Source organism: Podospora pseudopauciseta, assembly GCF_035222475.1.
Source record: "Podospora pseudopauciseta strain CBS 411.78 chromosome 2 map unlocalized CBS411.78m_2, whole genome shotgun sequence".
In the NCBI taxonomy this organism is placed as follows: Eukaryota; Fungi; Ascomycota; class Sordariomycetes; order Sordariales; family Podosporaceae; genus Podospora; species Podospora pseudopauciseta.
Window position 1 is genome coordinate 3,620,500 of NW_026946663.1, and position 18,701 is coordinate 3,639,200.

An 18,701-nucleotide genomic window follows, 5' to 3' on the forward strand; every position below is an offset into this window, starting at 1 on the left:
TCTTTTACGTCGTGAAGCTGTCCTCAAAATGAGAGCCTCATGTAACAGGTCTTACGATGAAGAAGGTAGAGCTCAGCTTTACACACCTTATTAGACTGGGTCACACATTAAGGTTTTACAGTGTGACCTTGATAAAATTGTATTTCTGTTTCATAGAAACACAACAAGTTGGCTCACCGATCAAAAAGAATTTCAGATACATCACTCCTCTCAAAACCATTCCTCTTCGCGCTATCCAAAAGCCTTCCAGTTCCCTCCCACCTCCATTCTTCCTAAACAAAATCACCACCCCCCCTTCAATCCCTTCTCAATCTCCTCAAAAACCTCAACTCCTTTCACCCCTAAAGCAGTACCCACCCCAACAACCCCCGCCCCAGCAGCCCTCATTCTCTTGTACCCCTTCTCATCCTCCACACCTCCAATCCCTATTACAGTGATATGCTTCAAACTCGGTCTCTCATCCAACATCCTCCGAATAGTAGCCACATTCCCCAGGGCCAACGGGTGCAGCGCCGCCCCGGCCATCCCCCCAATCCCGTTACCCGGCAGAACAGGGTCGCCCTCGGGTGAGAGAACGAGACATGACCCTAGGGTGTTGGTGCATGTTATGAAGGAGACTTGATCACCTTCCTCTTCGAGGGCAGAGATGAGTTCGTTGTATTCGGAGGAGTGGGTGTAGGGTGGTGTTTTGATGCCGAAGGGCAGGCGTGGTAAGTCTGGTCTGAGTTTATCACGCATCGTGAACCGCAGGCGGCGAAAGTACTCGACCAGTGCGTCTTTAGAGTACGCGGGAGGAGGTTTGTTGGGTATGTTGGGGCAGGAGAGATTGATTTCCATGTAGATGTGACCGGCGGTTATATACTCGGACAGGTAATCGGCGATGCATGTATAGCATTCACCGACCTCGGTCGGGGTGCCCGTGACTGAGATGATGAAGGGTTTGATGGGCTGAGTACCAGAGCAAGTAGTATAGATCTTGTATATCCATTGCATATATTGAATTAGAGCGTAAGGGCTGTAGCCTAGTGTGTTCAAGCTTGCTTTTTGAGCAGGAGCTTTGCTGGCTTCTTGGGGGGTTGGGTTGGTGGATTTTGAGGTTTCGGGACTAGAGGGATCGAAGAAGGTGTATCGATGAATAGCGTCATCGTGCTTGAAGCCGTCCAAAGTAGCGGTTCGAGTTGTAACTGCGCCTGTGGAAGGGCAAAGATACAGCCGCTCTAAGTCCACATCGCCGGATGCCCATGGGTTAGCCGAGTTGATCAATGGCGGGTTGATTTTGATGGGCGGTGGTAGTTCCGACATGGTTGATCACTGAATATATGTTGGAGTTCTGTCTGCTGGGTGTAGTTGAAAGTTGTTGTCTTGAATTCGGCGGGGTTAGATGGATAACTTGAAGATAAGAGCTGCACCCCGCATCAAGTGTGTGGGGTCATCACAGCAATATGAAGACATCAAACGAGCTTCAAGTCAACCACGGCGAGAAGTTGGCGGTCAAAAGTAATTTATATATATTTTTTTCCATTCATATCATCGACTAGAGCATATCATCAATGCCCTTGTCAGCATCTTTCTTGATCAGCTCGACCATGCCCTGTCAACAGTCAGCATGTTATCCAATGAACCTTCAGAAGTCCACTCACCTCAGGCATAATGGGTTTTCCATCTTCAGTCTTAACGTAACGGAATGGCATCTCTGTGCTCTCATACTCGTTGAACTTGAGTTCGGGAAAGTCGACGTAGGGAATGTCTTTCAACGGTGCTGTGGAAACGTTAGTAAGGTCATTGTGTAGAAGAGAGGGTTTCATACTCTTGCCCTCAACCACCAGACGAGTTACACGGACTGCAGTGTCTGTGGTCATCTGGACGGGCCCGAGACGACGGCCCTCAAAGCCCTTGGCCCGCAACTCGGATGTTCTGTCTGTAACCGAGTTAGACAAGGCATTATCAATCCTTTAGCAACTGTGGCAAACACCTCTAGGGGGGTCATCACCTATTGTTTTATTAGCGAGTATTTTGATGTCAAGCTTAGCTCATAACATACCAAGGATTCCTCCAAACAGGAAAACATCAAAGTTGTCCGCATCTTCAGGGGCAAGATCACTCTTCCCCTGAGGGTCAAGAAGGCATACTCTAGACTTCTTGTCCGCATACAACTCCTCCACACCCCGCCTCTCAGCTGTGAACGAGGGGATGGCAGCCAAGGCGTCTGGGACCTTGAACTGTGGGTGGAGAGACGAAAGGAAGAACTTGGACCCAGTCTCTTGCGACTCGCGCGCGATGGTGATATACTCGAGTTCTGACCAGGGTCCAAGCTCCTCGTCTAGGTGCTCAACGATGTACGTTTTCCCGGCCATAGCGCTGAAACTTGAATCAAACCCTCACAAGATGCTCAGTTAGGAGATAAAATGGTGGAAAGTACACAAGTGAAGGATGAAAATGTGCAATTAAACGGCATCGATAATTTTTAGCTCGTGGGCGTCCGATGCCAAGAACGGAGCCGGCAGATCGGCGCGCCCCACAGAAGGTCTTCCGAAGCCACCGGCGCTCCCCTGCAGCCCCGCGCCGCTATGTCCTCCCCTCCCCTCAAGACACTGTTCCAGACTGCACAACAACGACGCTTCTTCAGTGCCCTAGCCACCGGATAGAGCCACATGCCTACACCGGATACCGTTGCGCAAAGCCTCAACGAAGAGTAGCACAAGCGCCCGGGGATATTAGAGTTGCGGGCACATTATTCAAACCCGAATCCGGGAACGTGGCACAGGGAGAGCTTTGTTGGTCTTGCGCCTGGGGCCCTGCCTGCTGGACCCGGCGCGGTGAAACACGTACCTTGACTGGGCTGCCTGCCTACTATCTCGGGCAGCTTTTTTACCTTATCCACGCATTGGTTCTGTCTACTCTTGTGAAATAGCTACAACCTGTCTTCTATTACCAATTATTTGAATCCCGTGGTATTCGTGTGGGACTGTTACCTCCACGTTTCTTCTTACATTCCCTTGTTTGGCCTAGGTACCAGTGATAATCAGCAAACGCCAAGCTCAGCTTGCAGTCGTCAGCCCGCCCCAGCCCACTGCATCCCGCCCCTGTCTTAGGACAGATCTGTCCATCCATTGGCAAAGTATCTCGACAAACCTCCATCGTCGGTTTCGCAGAGAACCTCACGTTATTTGACTGCCTTTTTTGGTCCCCGATGACCGCCGCTGCCGTCACCAGGTAGCCAGATACACAGGCTCTCTTCAACATTCGTTGCGCCGGTCTGAGGACCCTCGCGACTGGGGAATCATGGCTGTTGGACGGTCCTTGGCGAACTGGAGGCGTCTACCATCCATCGTTACCGCCGCCGCCGTCGCCCTCTCATGGACGGCGACACTAGCTGTCGCCGATGTCAAGGCGGCCGGTGACTACTTTGTCCATTCACTTCCAGGGGCGCCGCCAGGTCCCCTGGTGAAGATGCATGCTGGGTAAGGAGTCTTGTCTCCAGTCCAAACCAGGGATGTCCTCAACTAACATATGTGTCTGCTTGCGCGCGTTAGGCATATCGAGATAACACCCGATGTCAATGGCAACATGTTCTTCTGGCACTTCCAAAACAAACACATTGCGAACAAGCAACGAACAGTGATATGGTTGAACGGCGGCCCCGGCTGCAGCTCCGAGGATGGTGCCCTGATGGAGATTGGCCCGTATAGGTTAAAAGATAAGGACACGCTGGTGTACAACGAGGGAGCATGGAACGAGTTCGCCAATGTCCTCTTCGTCGATAACCCTGTCGGCACGGGGTTCAGCTATGTCGACACCAACGCTTATGTACGCGAACTCGACGTTATGGCTGACCAGTTTGTTACTTTCCTGGAGAAGTGGTTCAAGCTGTTCCCCGAGTATGAACACGACGATGTAAGTTGAGCTCCTGTTCTGAGCCAGAAAATATGGTTCTAATGTCTTATTCAGATATTTATTGCTGGAGAATCCTACGCCGGCCAGTACATCCCCTACATCGCCAAGGCTATCCTTGAGCGCAACAAGAAAGGCGGCGAGTCCTCCTACAAATGGAACCTCGCCGGTCTCCTCATTGGCAACGGTTGGATTTCCCCTCCCGAACAATACGAAGCCTACCTTCAGTTCGCCTACGAGAAGGGCATCGTCAAAAAGGGCTCCGACGCCGCCTCCAAGCTCGAAGTCCAACAGCGCATCTGCTCCAAGCAGCTGGCCGTCGGCCCCGCCCTCGTCGACAACACCGACTGCGAGAAGATCCTCCAGGACCTCCTCCAGCTAACCGCCACTAGCAAAGGCGGCGAGCAGCGTTGCGTGAACATGTACGACGTCCGGCTGACCGACACCTATCCGTCATGCGGCATGAACTGGCCTCCCGATCTCGACGCCGTAACCCCTTACCTACGCCGCAACGACGTAATCCAGGCCCTGCATGTGAACCCGAACAAAGTCACCGGCTGGGTGGAATGCAACGGCCAGGTCGGCGCAAACTTCAAGCCCTCTTCCAAACCCTCGGTTGAACTCCTCCCCGACCTGCTAAAAGAAGTCCCCATCATCTTGTTCTCCGGCTCGGAAGATCTAATCTGCAACCATTTGGGCACCGAAGCGCTGATCTCCAACCTGCAATGGAACGGCGGAAAGGGCTTCGAAATCACCCCCGGCACTTGGGCCCCCAGACGTGACTGGACCTTTGAGGGCGAAGCAGCTGGCTTCTGGCAGGAGGCCCGCAACTTGACCTATGTAGTCTTTTACAATAGCAGCCACATGGTCCCGTTTGACTACCCGCGCCGCACAAGAGACATGCTAGACCGGTTCATGGGGGTGGACATCTCCTCCATCGGCGGCAAGCCCACCGACTCCCGCCTCGACGGGGAGAAAGTCCCCGAAACCACCGTCGGCGGGGTGGCCGGTAACGGCACCGACGCGCAACAAGCAGAGAAGGAAAAGCTCGACACGGCCAGGTGGGAAGCCTATCGCAAATCAGGGGAGATCGTCCTGGTGATTGTGGCGTTTTCGGCAGCGGGATGGGGGTGGTGGGTGTGGAGGGAGAGGAAGAAGAGGAGGGGTTACATGGGGGTGTCTGGGGGGGAGAATATCTCGCCTTCTGGGGAAGCGAGGGGGAGGGAAGGGTTTAGAGACAAGCGCTCGGCGGCGGATTTGGAAGCGGGGGATTTTGACGAGAATGAGCTGGATGATTTGCACATGAGGACGCCGACGACGGTGATGGGTGGGGAGGGGAATGATCCTAGGTATAGTGTGGGCGCGGCGAGCGAGGATAGTGAGGATGAGGAGGACGTGAAGGGGAAGGGGAAGGAGAAGATGTCGGGTTGAGTCTAGGTCATATGGGGTTGGATGGGCAGAATCAAAGTCTTTTTGATACTACACAACAATTGGAACAACAGGAGTGAATCGGAAAGAAGGATTACAGAGAAAGGAAAGGCTGGTTGGTTGATTGGTTTTCCTGGTGTTTCAGGCGGGGGGTTTAACAAATGTCAATTTGAGCTCATCTTTGTGCACGGCTTTTACAGTTCACGTTGGCATAAACAGCACATATATATACACTATCACACTCGAAGGCATTGCAAGCGACCGAAACGTGAGAACAACGTGGGCATATATTGGTGGCTATCGCCAACCTAGATAAAAACTCTCAATCAAGCATCTTTGTGTTTCTATCTGGAGTTTATTCTCCCGCTCAAGTGCTTTAGTTCAGACATGTGCCTTCAAAGGTCTTGCCATATTCCAGCTGTTGCTGTCCCACAGTTTACAATGCCCGTCCGCTGCATCCTTTTAAGACGCCCAGTCAAGCCTGGGATTAAACCCGCCTAATAAATGTCCCAGAGTAGTTTGATGGCCTTGTGGCCGAAGCGATGTCTTCGCTCGCCAACCCTTGGTATTACAGCCGGGATATTGAACTGCGCTGTTGGATAGGCTTTGTTATCGTTGTTGGTTGGGGTATCATTCTTGTCATTATCGCCTTCTTCAACTCGTTCAAATCTGAGCAGTGTTGTTGAGAATCTTGACTTGTTCGCCGGGCTTGAAGGCAGGGAGGCCAATATAGGGGCAGTCTGCGCATCTGAAAGCGTCACCGAGGTAACAGCTATTGCAGGAGCCAGTCTTGCCCTGGACGGTAAAGTCAAGCTCGCTGAGATCCTCAGACTTGAGCTTCAAGGTGGCCAGACCCTTCTCGGCCTTCTCACGACGGGCCTTATCTTCGGCGGCTATTCTCTCGGCGAGACCACACGTGCTAGCAGATGTTAGTTTATTGTGCTTCGTATTGATGTTGAAGAAATGAGAAACATACCAGTCTTTGCAGGCTCTCCTCTTTTTGCCCGGCTGAGGCGCACATTCAGGAGGCTGCTGAATGGGACGCTTCAGATCCGCCTCAGTCAAAAGAGTGTCCTCATCAATGACATCGTCGTCGTCCTCGGCATCAAGATCCAAGTCATCACTGAAATCGATGAAACCAACCCCAGCAGGACCCTTGGATACTGGTGCTGGTGCCGGTGCCGGCGCTGGGGCAGCAGCAGCCTTCTTGCCAAAGCTGAGAGGGACACTCCCATCAGCGTTCACCTTCTTCGCCCCAAACCGCAGAGGTACAACCTCCTGCTCGGCATAATCAGGCTTAGTATATCCATCATCCCCCAACACCAACCCCGCCAGAATCGCCTCCTTCTCCTCTGTCGAGTTGCCCTGTCCGAAGCTGCCGTCCTCGCTCCTCAAGGTACCACCAGCCTTGAGTGCCGGTACAACCTTGCCCCAGATCTCCCTGTTGGACAAGAGAGGGGACACCTCGCTGCGGCGGCTTCCGTCGGGGTCGGTCAGGACGAGGATCAGGTCGTAGGTCTTGGCGGGGAGGCTGACTAATCCAGCAGCGAGACGGTCGAGCATCTGCAAATCGGTGGCCGACCGATCGTAGACGGAGAACAAGGAAGTGAGGCGGTCCTCGCGGGATGCGATCGACGGAGGCGCAAGCAGGAGGGTTCGCTCGCCAGAATCGCGCTTTGCGCTGGCAGCCGCCGCAGCGTGCGCGGGGCTGAAATCAAAGTCGGGAGTTGTGTCGATCATGACGGCGGCTGGAGGCATCTCGCCGGTGTTTTCTTGGTTTCTGGAATGAAAAGAGGCTGCTCCGAGAAATGCAACAAAGTAGAACCCAGGAATAGGGAAGCAAAAAATGATTGCGGATCGTGCCTGATTTGTATTGTTAATCCTGTCGTGGGGGCGGCAGGAGGTCGAGGCAGTGGATGGAGGGGCAGTTTAAGGGTCCACAATTCTTTTGACCAATAATATTGAAGCTTATAAAGCGTTGCCACTAATACACTGTGTGGACAGTGCGAAAGATTAGATCTTGCACGCCATGTGGCATGATATTCGGCGGTTACCACACAGTGTGACTCACGGCTGATTACATTGGATTTTCTAATTCTCCTGTTCCCGCGGAGGGGGACTTGGAGATATCGTCATCAATGTGGGAGCCGATTTCGGCCATTTGGGGTATCTAGTATCGATAAGAATTACGAATGTGCACACTAGTATAGGTAAACTTTACTTCATCAGAGGCTGTCTGTGACGGTCCTGGCAAGGAAGTTAAAGTCGATGTGAGATGTCAGCCGGCACTGGTCAGGCCCGCCCCGCAATCAACCTTGGAAGCGCCGTCAGATCCGGTGAATTCAGGGACCGATGTTTGGAAGTGAGGTGGAAACAGTTCCCCGTTACTTTGTGGATATCCGGTCTGTCACAGCCTGACCTGCTGGTGACGGGACTTTCGGAGAAATGCGGTCGTCTGGTTCGCTTTCCATGGATTTCGAGAGTCTGGACCGTTGCAGCTGGCCTCAGCTGGGACGTGTCTAATCGAGTCATGGAGTGACACCTCACAGCCGTTTGACTGGCAGACCTGGGGTGACGAATTGGATGACGAGATTGGCTGAGTCCAGCTGGCCTGATCATGTCGTTGCAGCACTCCAAAGATGACAGCTTTCAACAATTCCAATTCCGGTCCATCGATCAAACAGAATTGCATGTCTGTTTCATGTATCAAGGGTTCTGGAGGAGGAGAGAAGCTTCCAGCCGGCATTGGGACCTGTCATTGAATTCCGGCGGGCACCCGTCAATCAGATGGACTAGCCGTTTATGGTATGGCTTTCCCCGCATTTTGTACCAGCACAGGAGAGCGCAGGGGATCGCTGAGACCTTCAGATGTGGGGACCTGACATCACAAACGTACCCTCATTGAGCACTTCACACCTCGACACCTCACAAAGAAAAGGTGAGCAAGAATCGCAGGAATAGCCTGTGTCAATTGGGAATGCAAATCCCACTATGGCTAAATGGAACGAACACCAGCCACTAGACAGCCGGGGCCCAAGACTTTGCAGAATGGCGAGCAAATCACGTAATGGCTGCTGTCCAAAGTCAGCCCAGACTCATGGCCTCTTACATGCTAATCACGCGACTCCCATACAGCGCCTCGTAGACTCCCCACCACGTACCGTACCGCGTTGCCCCCTGTTCTTTCCCTTTGAGGATGCTCGCCTGATCAATGCGAGCCGTGACTGGCTGCTCCTTTCCTTCCACAGCTTCTCAACCACTGACCTCTCCGGACCTCTGTCGGGCCTTTAAAGTCAAGAGCTCCCATCCCTCTCCTCGACACCCAGTTTCTTTCATCCAGCATTCAGACATTAATTCATCCATTGATCATCCACCATCTCGGATACCATCATCCAACCCATCTCAACATCAACTGGTAACCTTGCTCGACTCACTCGAGACTCGCCCCTGAACTGGTACACCAGCTTTAGTGACATCACAGCTCCTCACAGAGTATGTATGTATCGCCAGCCCGTCTCCTGCAGCACAGCTCCCCTTACCCGAGCTTATCACTCTCAACCCCGCATCTCTTTGTGTGACGCTGACCCTCTGATCGTCAGAGAACAACCTCTCCACCCAACAAGTCCAACTATCTTCGAACAACTTCACTCTAGTACTCTCTACCTTTACAAATCCATCACACATCATCAAGAGTAAGCTTCATCACTGGCATTGACTCTAGGATCAATAGCATCAACCATTGACAACCCTTCCCGCAGTGACTCGCTCCCACAAGTTCAATGACAAGGACCACAGCATGGTGGCCCCCGTCACGGGTCACCCCCAGCAACAAGTACCCAAGTTCTTTGGCAAGCATGGCTTTGCCGATGCCGACCCCAAGAAGACCAAGAAGAACGGCGGTGGTAAGGGCAATTGGTATGTCTTATTTCACCCTACCTCCTCTTACAGCTTAGAATATCACTAACACCAATTCTTTCAGGGGCCCTGTTGGCTTAGAAGCCGAGGATGAAGAGTTCAACTTTGTCCACACCCGCCGCCGCTCCAACAGCAGCAGCGTCTCCAGTCACCCCGAGCACTTCAAGTCCAAGTTCGAGATCAACGAGCCTGAGCCTGTGTTTGAGGAGGACATCCATGGAGCCATGGAGGAGGAGAAGGACAGCAGCCAGTCCAGCACCTCGAGCAGCAAGCCCGAGGACATGTAAGACCACACAGGGGAAGATCATTCATGACGCGTGAGGACAGTCACCCGCGATTTTTTGCGTGCGGGAATCCATGCTTTTTGTTCAACATGGCGGAAGGTTCGTTGATACCCTTTAGAGGTCTGAGATTTAGATCTGGCGGGGAGGATGCTTGCCTTCTATCTGGCTACCACACCTTTCTCATCTCCAACGAAGGCGGCTGGGATAGCTGCGCTGTACTAGTATTTATTTATTCAATTGATTTCTAAGAGTGGTTGAGATATGTATTCTGACTCCTGGTGCCTGATATGATGACGTAGTCGTTTTGAGAAAAGATAAACCCAGATTGTTTGCACGTAGCTCATTGTCGTTTTATTGGTTCAAATGATAAATACAGGGTACAGAAATCAGTAACTGTATATCCTCCTCACCATCGCTCTGTTGCTCCTTCTCTTAGTCTCTTCATCCACCTCAGCATCCTCTTCCGGTCGTCTTGTAGCAGGCTGCAACGCCTTGCCAATCGGCTCCTCATCAAAGTGCATGCCTCTGTAGTCCGTCACTGTTCGTCCTAACTGCGCAGCCACATTCGCAGCTGGTCTCGTTGGCTTCCCATCCACTGTCATTTTCCCTATTCTCAACAACCCCTTCCCGCCACGAATAGGATCACGAAGATAGATCGATCCTGTCTCCGAATCGGGAAAATACGCCGTCTGGATAGACAGACGCCACTCCTTTTTCCTTTTGGGTTGTTGTTGAACCCCTTCTACTCCCGCAGCAGCATCAACGGATGATATGTCTCCCCTCTCCAGCGCAACAACCCGCTCAAACATCTCCAACGACTCTGGCTGGGGGGGATACCACTCCGGCACTTGCTGCTCGTCGTCCCCGATCTGAAGCCACTCCAGAACAGGGACTTGCTCCTCCGCCCAGGGGTCTTCTTTGCACCTTTCCAGCGCGGAGGCCACCTCGTTTGCGACGGCGGGTGGGAGGTCGGGGGAGGTGAGGTCGAGGATGTAGGAGATGTCGTCGCAGACGACGCGTTTATTCTGTTCTTTTTTGGGGGTGCGGACGACGAGTTTGGACCATAAGGGGCCGAGGATGTGGTGTTGGTGGGCGATGTCTTCTAGATGGGGGGCGGAGGAGGGGAGGTTGGTAGAGAGGGTTGAGATGGAGGGGGTGAGCCAGGGAATTTGTCTGGCTACTGTGCGGACTTTGGGGGCGTGTCGGATGGGATAGGGGGGCTGCCAAGAGACGTCTTTGTGGGGTGGGAGGTGGAAACCGGATGAGAGGGAGGAGACGAGCATGGAGGCGCCGAGGGGGGCGAGGAGTGAGGTGAGGGAGGTAAGGGTTGAGTTGGGCGGGATGGGGATACCCGGGAGGGGTGTTTGGGATAGGACGGTGCCGGTGTCGAAGGAGTGGGGGGAGAGGGTCTGGATGGAGACGCCGGTATGGGTATAGCGGTTTAGGAGGGCGTAGTGGAGGGGAGCAGGACCGCGGAGGCTAGGGAGAGGGGTAAGTAAGAGGTGGTTAAAGGGTAAAGGTGAGGGTGACATACTCGGGTAAGAGGGAAGGGTGGACGTTGAGGCCGCCGTATTCTGCTTGGTTTAGGAGCCGTGGTGGGACGAAACGGCCGAATGAGACAGCGATGATGAGGTTGATGTATTTCTTCATCTATTCAAGCGGAATGATAGTTAGCATTGAGATGTAGCAAGCTCAAACAGGGGCACTTACAAACCAATTTGTGAAAGTATCGTGTGGTAACGTTGATAGAGGAAGACCAAGTTCCCTGGCTACTGATGCTATTGGGACTGCATATCTTTTAATTATATGACAGGTCTTCAAAAGTCATCAGGTCAGGACATACCTTCAGTCACTTGCTTCAATCCTCTCCCGGTGGGCTTCGATGGCCGCACCAGCACATCGATAGACTCGATAAGACTGGGATCATCTTTGTGCTTCTTGTGAAGAGCTTTTAGCGAGTGACAACTGAACTCATCTGAGCCGCAAAACAAGATTCGTAATGGATTGCCGCGTTGTGTACTGTATGTTGCAATGCTCCGTGGTCTTGCAACAGACCGTCGAAGTGGTCGTGAAGATGCCAACCACCGCATTGTGGTGGATTTCGCTGTTTCAACAGTAGGCTAATTAAAAATTCAAAGGCTCGAATATGCAGATCTCTTGTTGATTGGCGGAAATATGTGTAAGCGATAACAGGTCTTGAACGACAAGTGGAAGCTGTACCTGTTGTGAGTGAGTGAGTGAGTGAGTGAGAATGCTTTAAGTGAGAGATCAAAATGAGTGGGCCACGAACCTTGAGAGCTCTGCCCCCTGCAAGCCCGGACCCTGCAGATCCACCCTTGGCATTCCACCCCCCTGGAGCTTCCTTGTGCCAGCTCAAAAGATACGGTCAACATCACCAAAGTGAAACACCCGCCATGTTTGTTTCTTATCTGCTTCTACATTTTTATAGCTATGACCATGGCCACAAGGAGCTTTCTAACCGACCGGCAGGCTGAAGAGCTGTGTGTTTCCCCCCACCAATAAACCCTCTATTATCTCTATCCCAGAAAAATATGACATAGATAGCTAACCAAAATCCAGACACAAATCCATCATCGCCTACCTCACCTCCCTCAACCTCGCCACCACAGCCAACACCCTCCGCGCCGAGCTCAACCTCCCCGAAGAAACCTTTGACCTCGCCAAAGCAAAACAATACGAAGGCCTCCTCGAAAAGAAATGGACCTCGGTCATCCGCCTCCAGAAAAAAGTCCTAGACCTCCAAGCAGAGAACGCCCACCTCAAGAACGAGATCGAAAATGCCGGTCCTTTAGCCCTGTCGAGAAAGAACCAGGACCCAGCCAATTGGCTCCCCAAGGGACCGCCACGATACACTCTCGAAGGCCACCGCCTGCCCATCACCTCGGTAGCCTTCCATCCTGTCTTTAGCTCTTTGGCCTCGGCATCAGAAGACAACACGATCAAAATCTGGGATTGGGAGCTCGGAGAGTTGGAAAGGACACTCAAAGGGCACACCAAGGCAGTCTTAGATGTGGATTTTGGCGGGCCGAGGGGGAATACCCTCCTTGCAAGCTGCAGTTCCGACATGAGTATTAAGCTGTGGGATCCGGCGGATCAGTACAAGAACATCAGGACACTACACGGCCATGATCATATTGTGAGCTCGGTGAGGTTTGTTCCTGCGAATGGCACTGCTGGGGCGGGAGGGAATTTGCTCGTGAGTGCGAGTAAGGATAATACGCTGAAGCTGTGGGATGTGACGACGGGTTATTGCGTCAAGACGATTGAGGGGCATAATGACTGGCCGAGGGCGGTGGCGCCGTCGGCGGATGGGAGGTGGCTGTTGAGCACCGGGAGTGATAAAGCGGCTAGGTTGTGGGATATTGGGGGGACGGAGCCGGAGTGTAGGGTTGTTATGTTTGGGCATGAGAATTTCAATGTATGTGCCCCCATTTTTGTAACCTTTCGTCTCTGATTTGATATACTGACATGGGTCTGCTAGTTGTGCTGCGAATTCGCACCCTCCACTTCATACCCCCATCTCGCCCGCCTCGCGGGACATGAAAAGGTGCCCCCAGCAAACAGTGCTGCTGAGTTCATGGCGACGGGCTCGCGTGACAAGCAAATACGGCTGTGGGACAGGAGGGGACAATGTATCAAAGTGCTAGAGGGCCATGACAACTGGGTCCGAGGTCTGGCCTTTCATCCAGCAGGTAAGTTTTTGATCTCGGTGGCAGATGACAGGACGATGCGCTGCTGGGATTTGAGCCAGGATGGGAAATGTGTTCAGACCCTCTCTGGCATGTTTGACGGGTTCGTGAGCTGTGTGAGGTGGGCGCCGGGAGTCACTAAGGATGGGCTTGCTGGTGGGGATGCTGGTGATGGCACGCCGAAGAAGATAAGTGCCGAGGCGAATGGCGGGTTGCAGATGCGGTGTGTGATTGCGACTGGGAGCGTGGATGGGACGGAAGGCAAGGTGAGGATATTTGCCAATTGAGTGTTTGGGACCAATGCAGTGTCGAAGCGGGCAAATGGCCGACATAGAGTATGAATAGGGTTTCAGGCAACATCATCAGCATCATTCGCATTCAGCGTATTAGGGGTATGCTATAGAAAGGCCGCTGCCTTGGGTGGCTACAAGAAAGCGTTAATGTTAATGTTTACGCATTTATCGTTGTTACTCTTCCACTTTGATGTGTTGTTCCTCCACATGTTGTTCTGGTAGTGGCTCTGGTACTGGTTGTACTGGTGGTTCTGGCTGCTTCTCGGGCACTTGCGGTTGTGGTGCGTCCTTGACAACCTGCCACCGATATGCAACCGCCCACCTCCCCAGCCCACCCTCTAGTTCAACGTCCCAAGCAGGCGGCACAACGGCCACCACCGTCCCAACAGCTAGACGCTCCTGTCCGTTTCTTTTATCCGTACTGCGCCGATCTAGACCATGATCAACTCTTTCCAAGGAGCCTATCCTCCCATCACCAGCCAAAACAGCTTGCATACCAGGTGTTCCTACTCGCGCGTTGGGTAAAGCCGCACTGATGAGACTTAACCCCTCCCCTCCTCTCTTTACATCCTCCACAGTTAGTTGGACTGCCCCTGGTGGTAATGGTTGTGGCACGTCGGCCTCTTGTTTGACAGGGGTATCTGTATATTCTGATGTTTTTTTCACCTCAATAAGCCAATTTTGGAGTTCAGCCGCCAATCCATTGGTGAGATACTGGCCCCGCCCCCGACGATTGCGGCCCCGGCGAGGTTTGGGTGGAGAAAAGAGATCAGGATTTATGTTCTGGATGGAAAACTTCTTCGAGTCGGAAATAGGCGAGGTGGATGTTGGTGGTGATGGGGGTTGCAAAAAGCGAGGTGGTGGGTTAAAGATTTCTTTCCTTGCAGGTCTGGTGTCTTTGTCTGGCGATGGTTTAGCTTCTGAGTCGGACTCGCTGTCGGATTTTATGTTCAGAGGGGAAGAGTGAGGTATTGGGGGTTCGTCATCATCGTCATCAGAGTAGATGGTGATGATGTGGTCGATTTCTGGGTCATCGTTTGGGGGAAGCTCATTGTCTGAGTCCGAGTCGATCGGAAAGGCAGAGCTTGGAATCCATTCTTCCTTTGGTTCGAGCTCGGGCTCTGATGTGGCAATGGATATTCTTCTCCTTTTTGGTAAGGGGCCGGGGTCAACCTCCTCGTCATTGTCCCCTGGCTCTGGGAGAGAAGACTGTGGGACAAGAGACGAGTCTATGTCGATTGTTTCTGGTAAGTTGTCTCGGACAGCAGTTGTTCTTGATGGTAACGGCTCCTCTTCATCATGTCGACTACGCTCCTGATCTTGAACGGGAGAACTATCTTCTATAAGAAGTTCTTGTGTAGCGCGAGCTCTCGATGCCTTGGCCTTGAGAGCCAACGCAGGAGTTGAGTAGGGCGCGGCATGGCTGAGATGCGAAAGCGGTTTTGTGGTAGACGAAAATTTTGGAGTGCCGTAGAATCTGTAAGGTGCAGCCGAGCTTGACTGGTTTGGTGTTTGGCCGTGAGGTTGATGTGTGCCTGGTCGTTTTGAGAGCAGGAACCGAGAGGATGCGGGTGTCTGATGGGTGTTAGTGGTCATCTCATACGCGATTGAAAGAGAACTTACTGCTGGCGATGGACCCATCTGATGAATCAATACAGGATGAGCAAATCAGTCACGGGTGTACTTATTATACGGTTCCTGAACAGATCAAAATCATTCATCATTAAGGTTGTATATCTGGAAAACTGTGACAGGCAGCACCCAGTGCTCGAGTTGATGAGTGAGCGGCCAACAGCGGTGATCCAGCCTTCCCCTAACCCTGCGCGTCGTCAGCATTGGGAAATGGCTACGGTGGGCACAACGCCAACCAGTTTGGTCACTTTTGTTTCCACTCTTGGCCCAAGCTCCCAACCCAATTTGGAAAAGCACTTTAACAACAAACCCGACCCCACTCCGCGTCGTGTTAGCGCGCCGCGTCCAGGGCGTCGCGTAAACTCTGCAGACTTGCCTTCAGCTGCCTGGCCTCCCCCACCACCTGATTCTTTGTCCACAGCATCCGCCAACAGACCACCGCCAAAATTGACCATAATTGCCACTTTACCGTATACCCAAGGAAGACCCCTTCAGCTGGATGCAAGATAGAACACTTCTACCAAAAGAAAAGACAACACCAGGCGCCATGTTCGCTATGGTTGACCCAGCCGTGAACAGCGGTTTCCAAAGTTTTGGCGGTAACAATCAGCACAGCAGTTTCGTCTTTTCAAGTCCACACAAGCCAGCCAAATCATCACCTCTCTCTTATACCCCCATGAGGATACCTTCACCGACATTGCCATCAGACGATGCCCCCGACATGATGCTTTCATCCCCTCTTGGTCCCCCGTCAGATTCATCCCATCTTCGCATGAGCCAGTCCTCACCAATACGGTCCTCATTTGACAATAATGAGAGCTCCGGACCACAACCAAAGTTCAGATTTGCCAATCGGAACCCAGCAAAGAACAGCAATCCTCTAGTCAAAAAGCGGAACGATGTACAAGACTCGAGACGAAGACTCTTTCTCAACAATGTACGGCAGAGGCAGGAGGATAAAAAGTTTCAGCGACGGGGTGGACAGGATGAGGTTCGTTATTTGCCTTCCACCTGTACTTTTCTCTTCTCCCAACTAACAGCCCCTGGACAGATTGCCAGATTAGAGTTCAACCGTCTCCAGAACGAACGCCTCGCCTATCTTGACCGAGAACGAGCCAAAAACCCTTATGCACTCTGGGAACAAGAGCTTGAGGACGAGCATCGCAGCTTGCAGTCACAGCAATGGCAAATGCAACAACAAAATCCAGACGAAATGATGCTGGATGCTTTGGAAGAGGCTGAGATGGCCGAGATTGCACAAGCAGAAGCGTTGCTCCACCAGGACAACAACTCCTCGAGACATATCAATCAGGATGACTCTTTCGATGATGACGAGGATTGGGATGAGTTGTTCATGGAAGCGATCCAGACTTCACAGCAACACCATATTCAAGGACAACAATCGGACGGGCAAGATGTGGAGATGTCTTGATTATGATACTTCACGTTGTCTTGTGTTGACGAATTACATATGGCACTGTACATTGGAAGGCATATATGCCCCGTTGTAAGAGATGGATATACCCAGCAGAGAAACGGGTTACTGAGAGTGGAACAACATATCGATGGTTTACATATTTGGGCGCATGGCATACTGGACATCAAGGAGTTATTGGAGTCTGGAGATTACTTTCATGCATTGAAAAGCGGCGTCGGCTTGCAGGTAGGCTGACTTAATTGTGATATAATAGAATAATGCTGTATTAAAAAGAAATATGAAAGAATGGCTTTACACGACACACTGTATTCCGTACTAGTGTTCAAAATATGGTCCGTGCACTGTGATTGTGTTCGAACCCGGCGAATAGCGTGGTTCAAAATATGGGGAACCGGGAACCGGGACCCGGCCGAACAGTTGAGGGGCACTGGGCCGCTCCGGAGTTGTCACATGCCAATGAGCCGAGAGTGCCTTACGTCTTGAGATAACCTACTTCACCTCGACTACATAGGGGAAGTACCTATCACAAGGCGCAGCGCAGGTACCTTGCGTATAAAAGCAGGCCAACTGTTTGGGAAATATGTCGGAACAGCAAACCAACAGCGCTGCGGCACCTGCCGCTGCTGCTGCTGCTGTTGCTGTCAAGCCAGATGCGACTCTCCCCACCACAACCACTACTCCGGCCGCTACTATCACTACCCCAGCTGTTCAAGATGGGAAGAAAGCAGTAACAGTTGAAGATGTCGCCGATGACGACGACGACGTCCCCGACCCGGATGAAGACGACCTGGATGATCTGGACGGTAAGCTTCATTTACCCCTCACTTCTTCTCACTCCAACCCCGTTCACTAATACCCTCGTCAGACATGCTCGAGGAATTCAACGCCGTCAAACTTGGACCCCCCTCCAAGCCCCCAGCAGCCGCCCCATCCCTAGGCCCAGAACGCCCCCCGGCCAGTGGTGACGGTGGTGACCTCCCCCTGGACGAAGATGAATTCGCCCGCCAGCTCCAAGCAGGCATGGCCGACCTTCTAGGTGAAATCGAGTCCTCCCCCGAGATGCAAGCCCAGTTCGAGTCCATCTTCAAGGAGCTCGGCGCCGCTGCCTCCGCCGCTGCCTCCCCAGATCCCAAATCCCCCTCAGCAGGAGCTGCTGCTGCTGCTGCCCCAACTCCCCCCGTTGTCCCCCCCCCTAATATCCGCCCCCCATCTAGCAGCGGCAGCGGTGCCGGCGGTGCTGAAGCCTCCTTTCAAGAAACCATCCGTCGCACCATGGAGCGGATGCAAACTTCGGGGGAGCAAGCTACTGCTGCTGCCGCCGCGGAGGGATCAGACGACTTCCTTGCGGAGCTCCTCAAGCAAATGCAGGCTGGCGGTGGCGGGCTGGGTGATCTCGGTGGGGAGGGGAGTGAAGAGGAGTTTTCCAAGATGCTCCTAGGTATGATGGAGCAGCTCACCAACAAGGAGATCCTCTACGAGCCGATGAAGGAGCTGCACGACAAGTTCCCCGAATGGCTGGAGAAGAATCGCGACAAGACGTCGGCCGAAGATCTCAAACGATATGAGGAGCAGCAGGGGCTTGTGGCGGAAATTGTGGGCAAGTTTGAGGAGGCGGGGTACAGTGATGAGAAGCCGGCGGATAGGGAGTATATTGTTGATCGGATGCAAAAGGTACGTCTTCATCTAATCGCATCCTGGACGAGGTATGATGCTGACCAAAGGGGAATAGATGCAAGCAAGTGGTCAGCCGCCAGCGGATTTGGTGGGGGATATGCCCTCTACGCAAGACGCGCTCGCCATGCCAGATGAGGGGTGTGCTCCTCAGTAGAGGTTGGGAAACGATACTATCATAGATGGTTGATTTTCAGTTTGTCATGTTCGACCATTTGAAAGAGAGCGAGATTTGTTGTCTTTATAACTGTTGAGCTTGTTAGATATCTAGCGCTGGGCACACATGTTTGTTTTAGTTCATCACCGAAACCCACGGATTGTACACAAGTATACAACAGAACAGAATTATGATTCGCAAAGCTCCCCCATCTTGAACGCTGAAGTGCATCAGTCCTCCAGACCCATTCCACTGAGGCATTCCATGGCAAGCACAAACAAG

General features: G+C 52.5%; 10 protein-coding genes across 10 annotated transcripts; 5 read left to right on the plus strand and 5 right to left on the minus strand.

The window, feature by feature from the left end:
- Positions 1–282: 282 nt before the first annotated feature.
- Positions 283–1,302, minus strand: URA1 (dihydroorotate dehydrogenase; the record flags this gene model as incomplete). Its single annotated transcript, XM_062910050.1, has 1 exon — positions 283–1,302. The coding sequence occupies one exon, from the start codon at positions 1,300–1,302 to the stop codon at positions 283–285; it is 1,020 nt and encodes a 339-aa protein (XP_062768917.1).
- A 232-nt stretch (positions 1,303–1,534) lies between these two features.
- On the minus strand, positions 1,535–2,474 carry QC763_210020 (uncharacterized protein; the record flags this gene model as incomplete). The annotated part of the gene is made up of 5 exons (XM_062910051.1): positions 2,042–2,474; positions 1,973–1,990; positions 1,808–1,918; positions 1,641–1,759; positions 1,535–1,591 (listed from the first exon to the last, which is right to left on the minus strand). The coding sequence occupies exons 1-5, from the start codon at positions 2,352–2,354 to the stop codon at positions 1,535–1,537; spliced, it is 618 nt and encodes a 205-aa protein (XP_062768918.1). The 5' UTR covers positions 2,355–2,474.
- KEX1 (Cell death protease) lies at positions 1,938–5,542 on the plus strand. Its single transcript, XM_062910052.1, has 4 exons — positions 1,938–2,336; positions 2,386–3,461; positions 3,534–3,894; positions 3,949–5,542. Exons 2-4 carry the CDS (start codon positions 3,283–3,285, stop codon positions 5,320–5,322), a joined length of 1,914 nt encoding a protein of 637 aa, XP_062768919.1. The 5' UTR covers positions 1,938–2,336; positions 2,386–3,282; the 3' UTR covers positions 5,323–5,542.
- Positions 5,543–5,650: 108 nt separating this feature from the next.
- On the minus strand, positions 5,651–7,881 carry DRE2 (electron carrier). The gene is made up of 3 exons (XM_062910053.1): positions 7,391–7,881; positions 6,296–7,303; positions 5,651–6,238 (listed from the first exon to the last, which is right to left on the minus strand). The coding sequence occupies exons 2-3, from the start codon at positions 7,075–7,077 to the stop codon at positions 5,983–5,985; spliced, it is 1,038 nt and encodes a 345-aa protein (XP_062768920.1). The 5' UTR covers positions 7,078–7,303; positions 7,391–7,881; the 3' UTR covers positions 5,651–5,982.
- A 500-nt stretch (positions 7,882–8,381) lies between these two features.
- On the plus strand, positions 8,382–9,790 carry QC763_210050 (uncharacterized protein). Its single transcript, XM_062910054.1, has 4 exons — positions 8,382–8,811; positions 8,919–9,011; positions 9,078–9,234; positions 9,299–9,790. Coding segments are annotated over exons 2-4 (381 nt in total). The 5' UTR covers positions 8,382–8,811; positions 8,919–9,010; the 3' UTR covers positions 9,522–9,790.
- FMT1 (Methionyl-tRNA formyltransferase) lies at positions 9,732–11,758 on the minus strand. Its single transcript, XM_062910055.1, has 4 exons — positions 11,362–11,758; positions 11,229–11,305; positions 11,053–11,168; positions 9,732–10,997 (listed from the first exon to the last, which is right to left on the minus strand). The coding sequence occupies exons 1-4, from the start codon at positions 11,606–11,608 to the stop codon at positions 9,905–9,907; spliced, it is 1,533 nt and encodes a 510-aa protein (XP_062768922.1). The 5' UTR covers positions 11,609–11,758; the 3' UTR covers positions 9,732–9,904.
- A 110-nt stretch (positions 11,759–11,868) lies between these two features.
- Positions 11,869–13,692, plus strand: LIS1_1 (Lissencephaly-1). Its single transcript, XM_062910056.1, has 3 exons — positions 11,869–12,019; positions 12,099–12,957; positions 13,021–13,692. Exons 1-3 carry the CDS (start codon positions 11,970–11,972, stop codon positions 13,513–13,515), a joined length of 1,404 nt encoding a protein of 467 aa, XP_062768923.1. The 5' UTR covers positions 11,869–11,969; the 3' UTR covers positions 13,516–13,692.
- Positions 11,979–15,463, minus strand: QC763_210080 (uncharacterized protein). Its single transcript, XM_062910057.1, has 2 exons — positions 15,145–15,463; positions 11,979–15,096 (listed from the first exon to the last, which is right to left on the minus strand). Exons 1-2 carry the CDS (start codon positions 15,160–15,162, stop codon positions 13,696–13,698), a joined length of 1,419 nt encoding a protein of 472 aa, XP_062768924.1. The 5' UTR covers positions 15,163–15,463; the 3' UTR covers positions 11,979–13,695.
- Positions 15,318–16,585, plus strand: QC763_210090 (uncharacterized protein; the record flags this gene model as incomplete). Its single annotated transcript, XM_062910058.1, has 2 exons — positions 15,318–16,144; positions 16,205–16,585. The coding sequence occupies exons 1-2, from the start codon at positions 15,653–15,655 to the stop codon at positions 16,583–16,585; spliced, it is 873 nt and encodes a 290-aa protein (XP_062768925.1). The 5' UTR covers positions 15,318–15,652.
- Positions 16,586–17,171: 586 nt separating this feature from the next.
- On the plus strand, positions 17,172–18,627 carry PEX19 (Peroxisome chaperone and import receptor; the record flags this gene model as incomplete). The annotated part of the gene is made up of 3 exons (XM_062910059.1): positions 17,172–17,394; positions 17,457–18,262; positions 18,321–18,627. The coding sequence occupies 3 exons, from the start codon at positions 17,172–17,174 to the stop codon at positions 18,417–18,419; spliced, it is 1,128 nt and encodes a 375-aa protein (XP_062768926.1). The 3' UTR covers positions 18,420–18,627.
- Positions 18,628–18,701: the final 74 nt, after the last annotated feature.

Bases quoted from the DNA above. Each gene is read 5' to 3' on its own strand.
- KEX1 (XM_062910052.1), top strand. From the start codon at position 3,283: ATGGCTGTTGGACGGTCCTTGGCGAACTGGAGGCGTCTACCATCCATC. The intron at 3,462-3,533 runs GTAAGGAGTCTT...TGCGCGCGTTAG, and splicing joins CTGGTGAAGATGCATGCTGG to GCATATCGAGATAACACCCG. The intron at 3,895-3,948 runs GTAAGTTGAGCT...TGTCTTATTCAG, and splicing joins CCGAGTATGAACACGACGAT to ATATTTATTGCTGGAGAATC.
- QC763_210050 (XM_062910054.1), top strand. The intron at 9,235-9,298 runs GTATGTCTTATT...CAATTCTTTCAG, and splicing joins GGCGGTGGTAAGGGCAATTG to GGGCCCTGTTGGCTTAGAAG.
- FMT1 (XM_062910055.1), bottom strand. From the start codon at position 11,608: ATGCGGTGGTTGGCATCTTCACGACCACTTCGACGGTCTGTTGCAAGA. The intron at 11,169-11,228 runs GTAAGTGCCCCT...CCGCTTGAATAG, and splicing joins ATACTTTCACAAATTGGTTT to ATGAAGAAATACATCAACCT. The intron at 10,998-11,052 runs GTATGTCACCCT...CCCTCTCCCTAG, and splicing joins CACCCTTCCCTCTTACCCGA to CCTCCGCGGTCCTGCTCCCC.
- LIS1_1 (XM_062910056.1), top strand. From the start codon at position 11,970: ATGACCATGGCCACAAGGAGCTTTCTAACCGACCGGCAGGCTGAAGAG. The intron at 12,020-12,098 runs GTGTGTTTCCCC...ACCAAAATCCAG, and splicing joins GACCGGCAGGCTGAAGAGCT to ACACAAATCCATCATCGCCT. The intron at 12,958-13,020 runs GTATGTGCCCCC...TGGGTCTGCTAG, and splicing joins TTGGGCATGAGAATTTCAAT to TTGTGCTGCGAATTCGCACC.
- DRE2 (XM_062910053.1), bottom strand. From the start codon at position 7,077: ATGCCTCCAGCCGCCGTCATGATCGACACAACTCCCGACTTTGATTTC. The intron at 6,239-6,295 runs GTATGTTTCTCA...AACATCTGCTAG, and splicing joins AGGAGAGCCTGCAAAGACTG to CACGTGTGGTCTCGCCGAGA.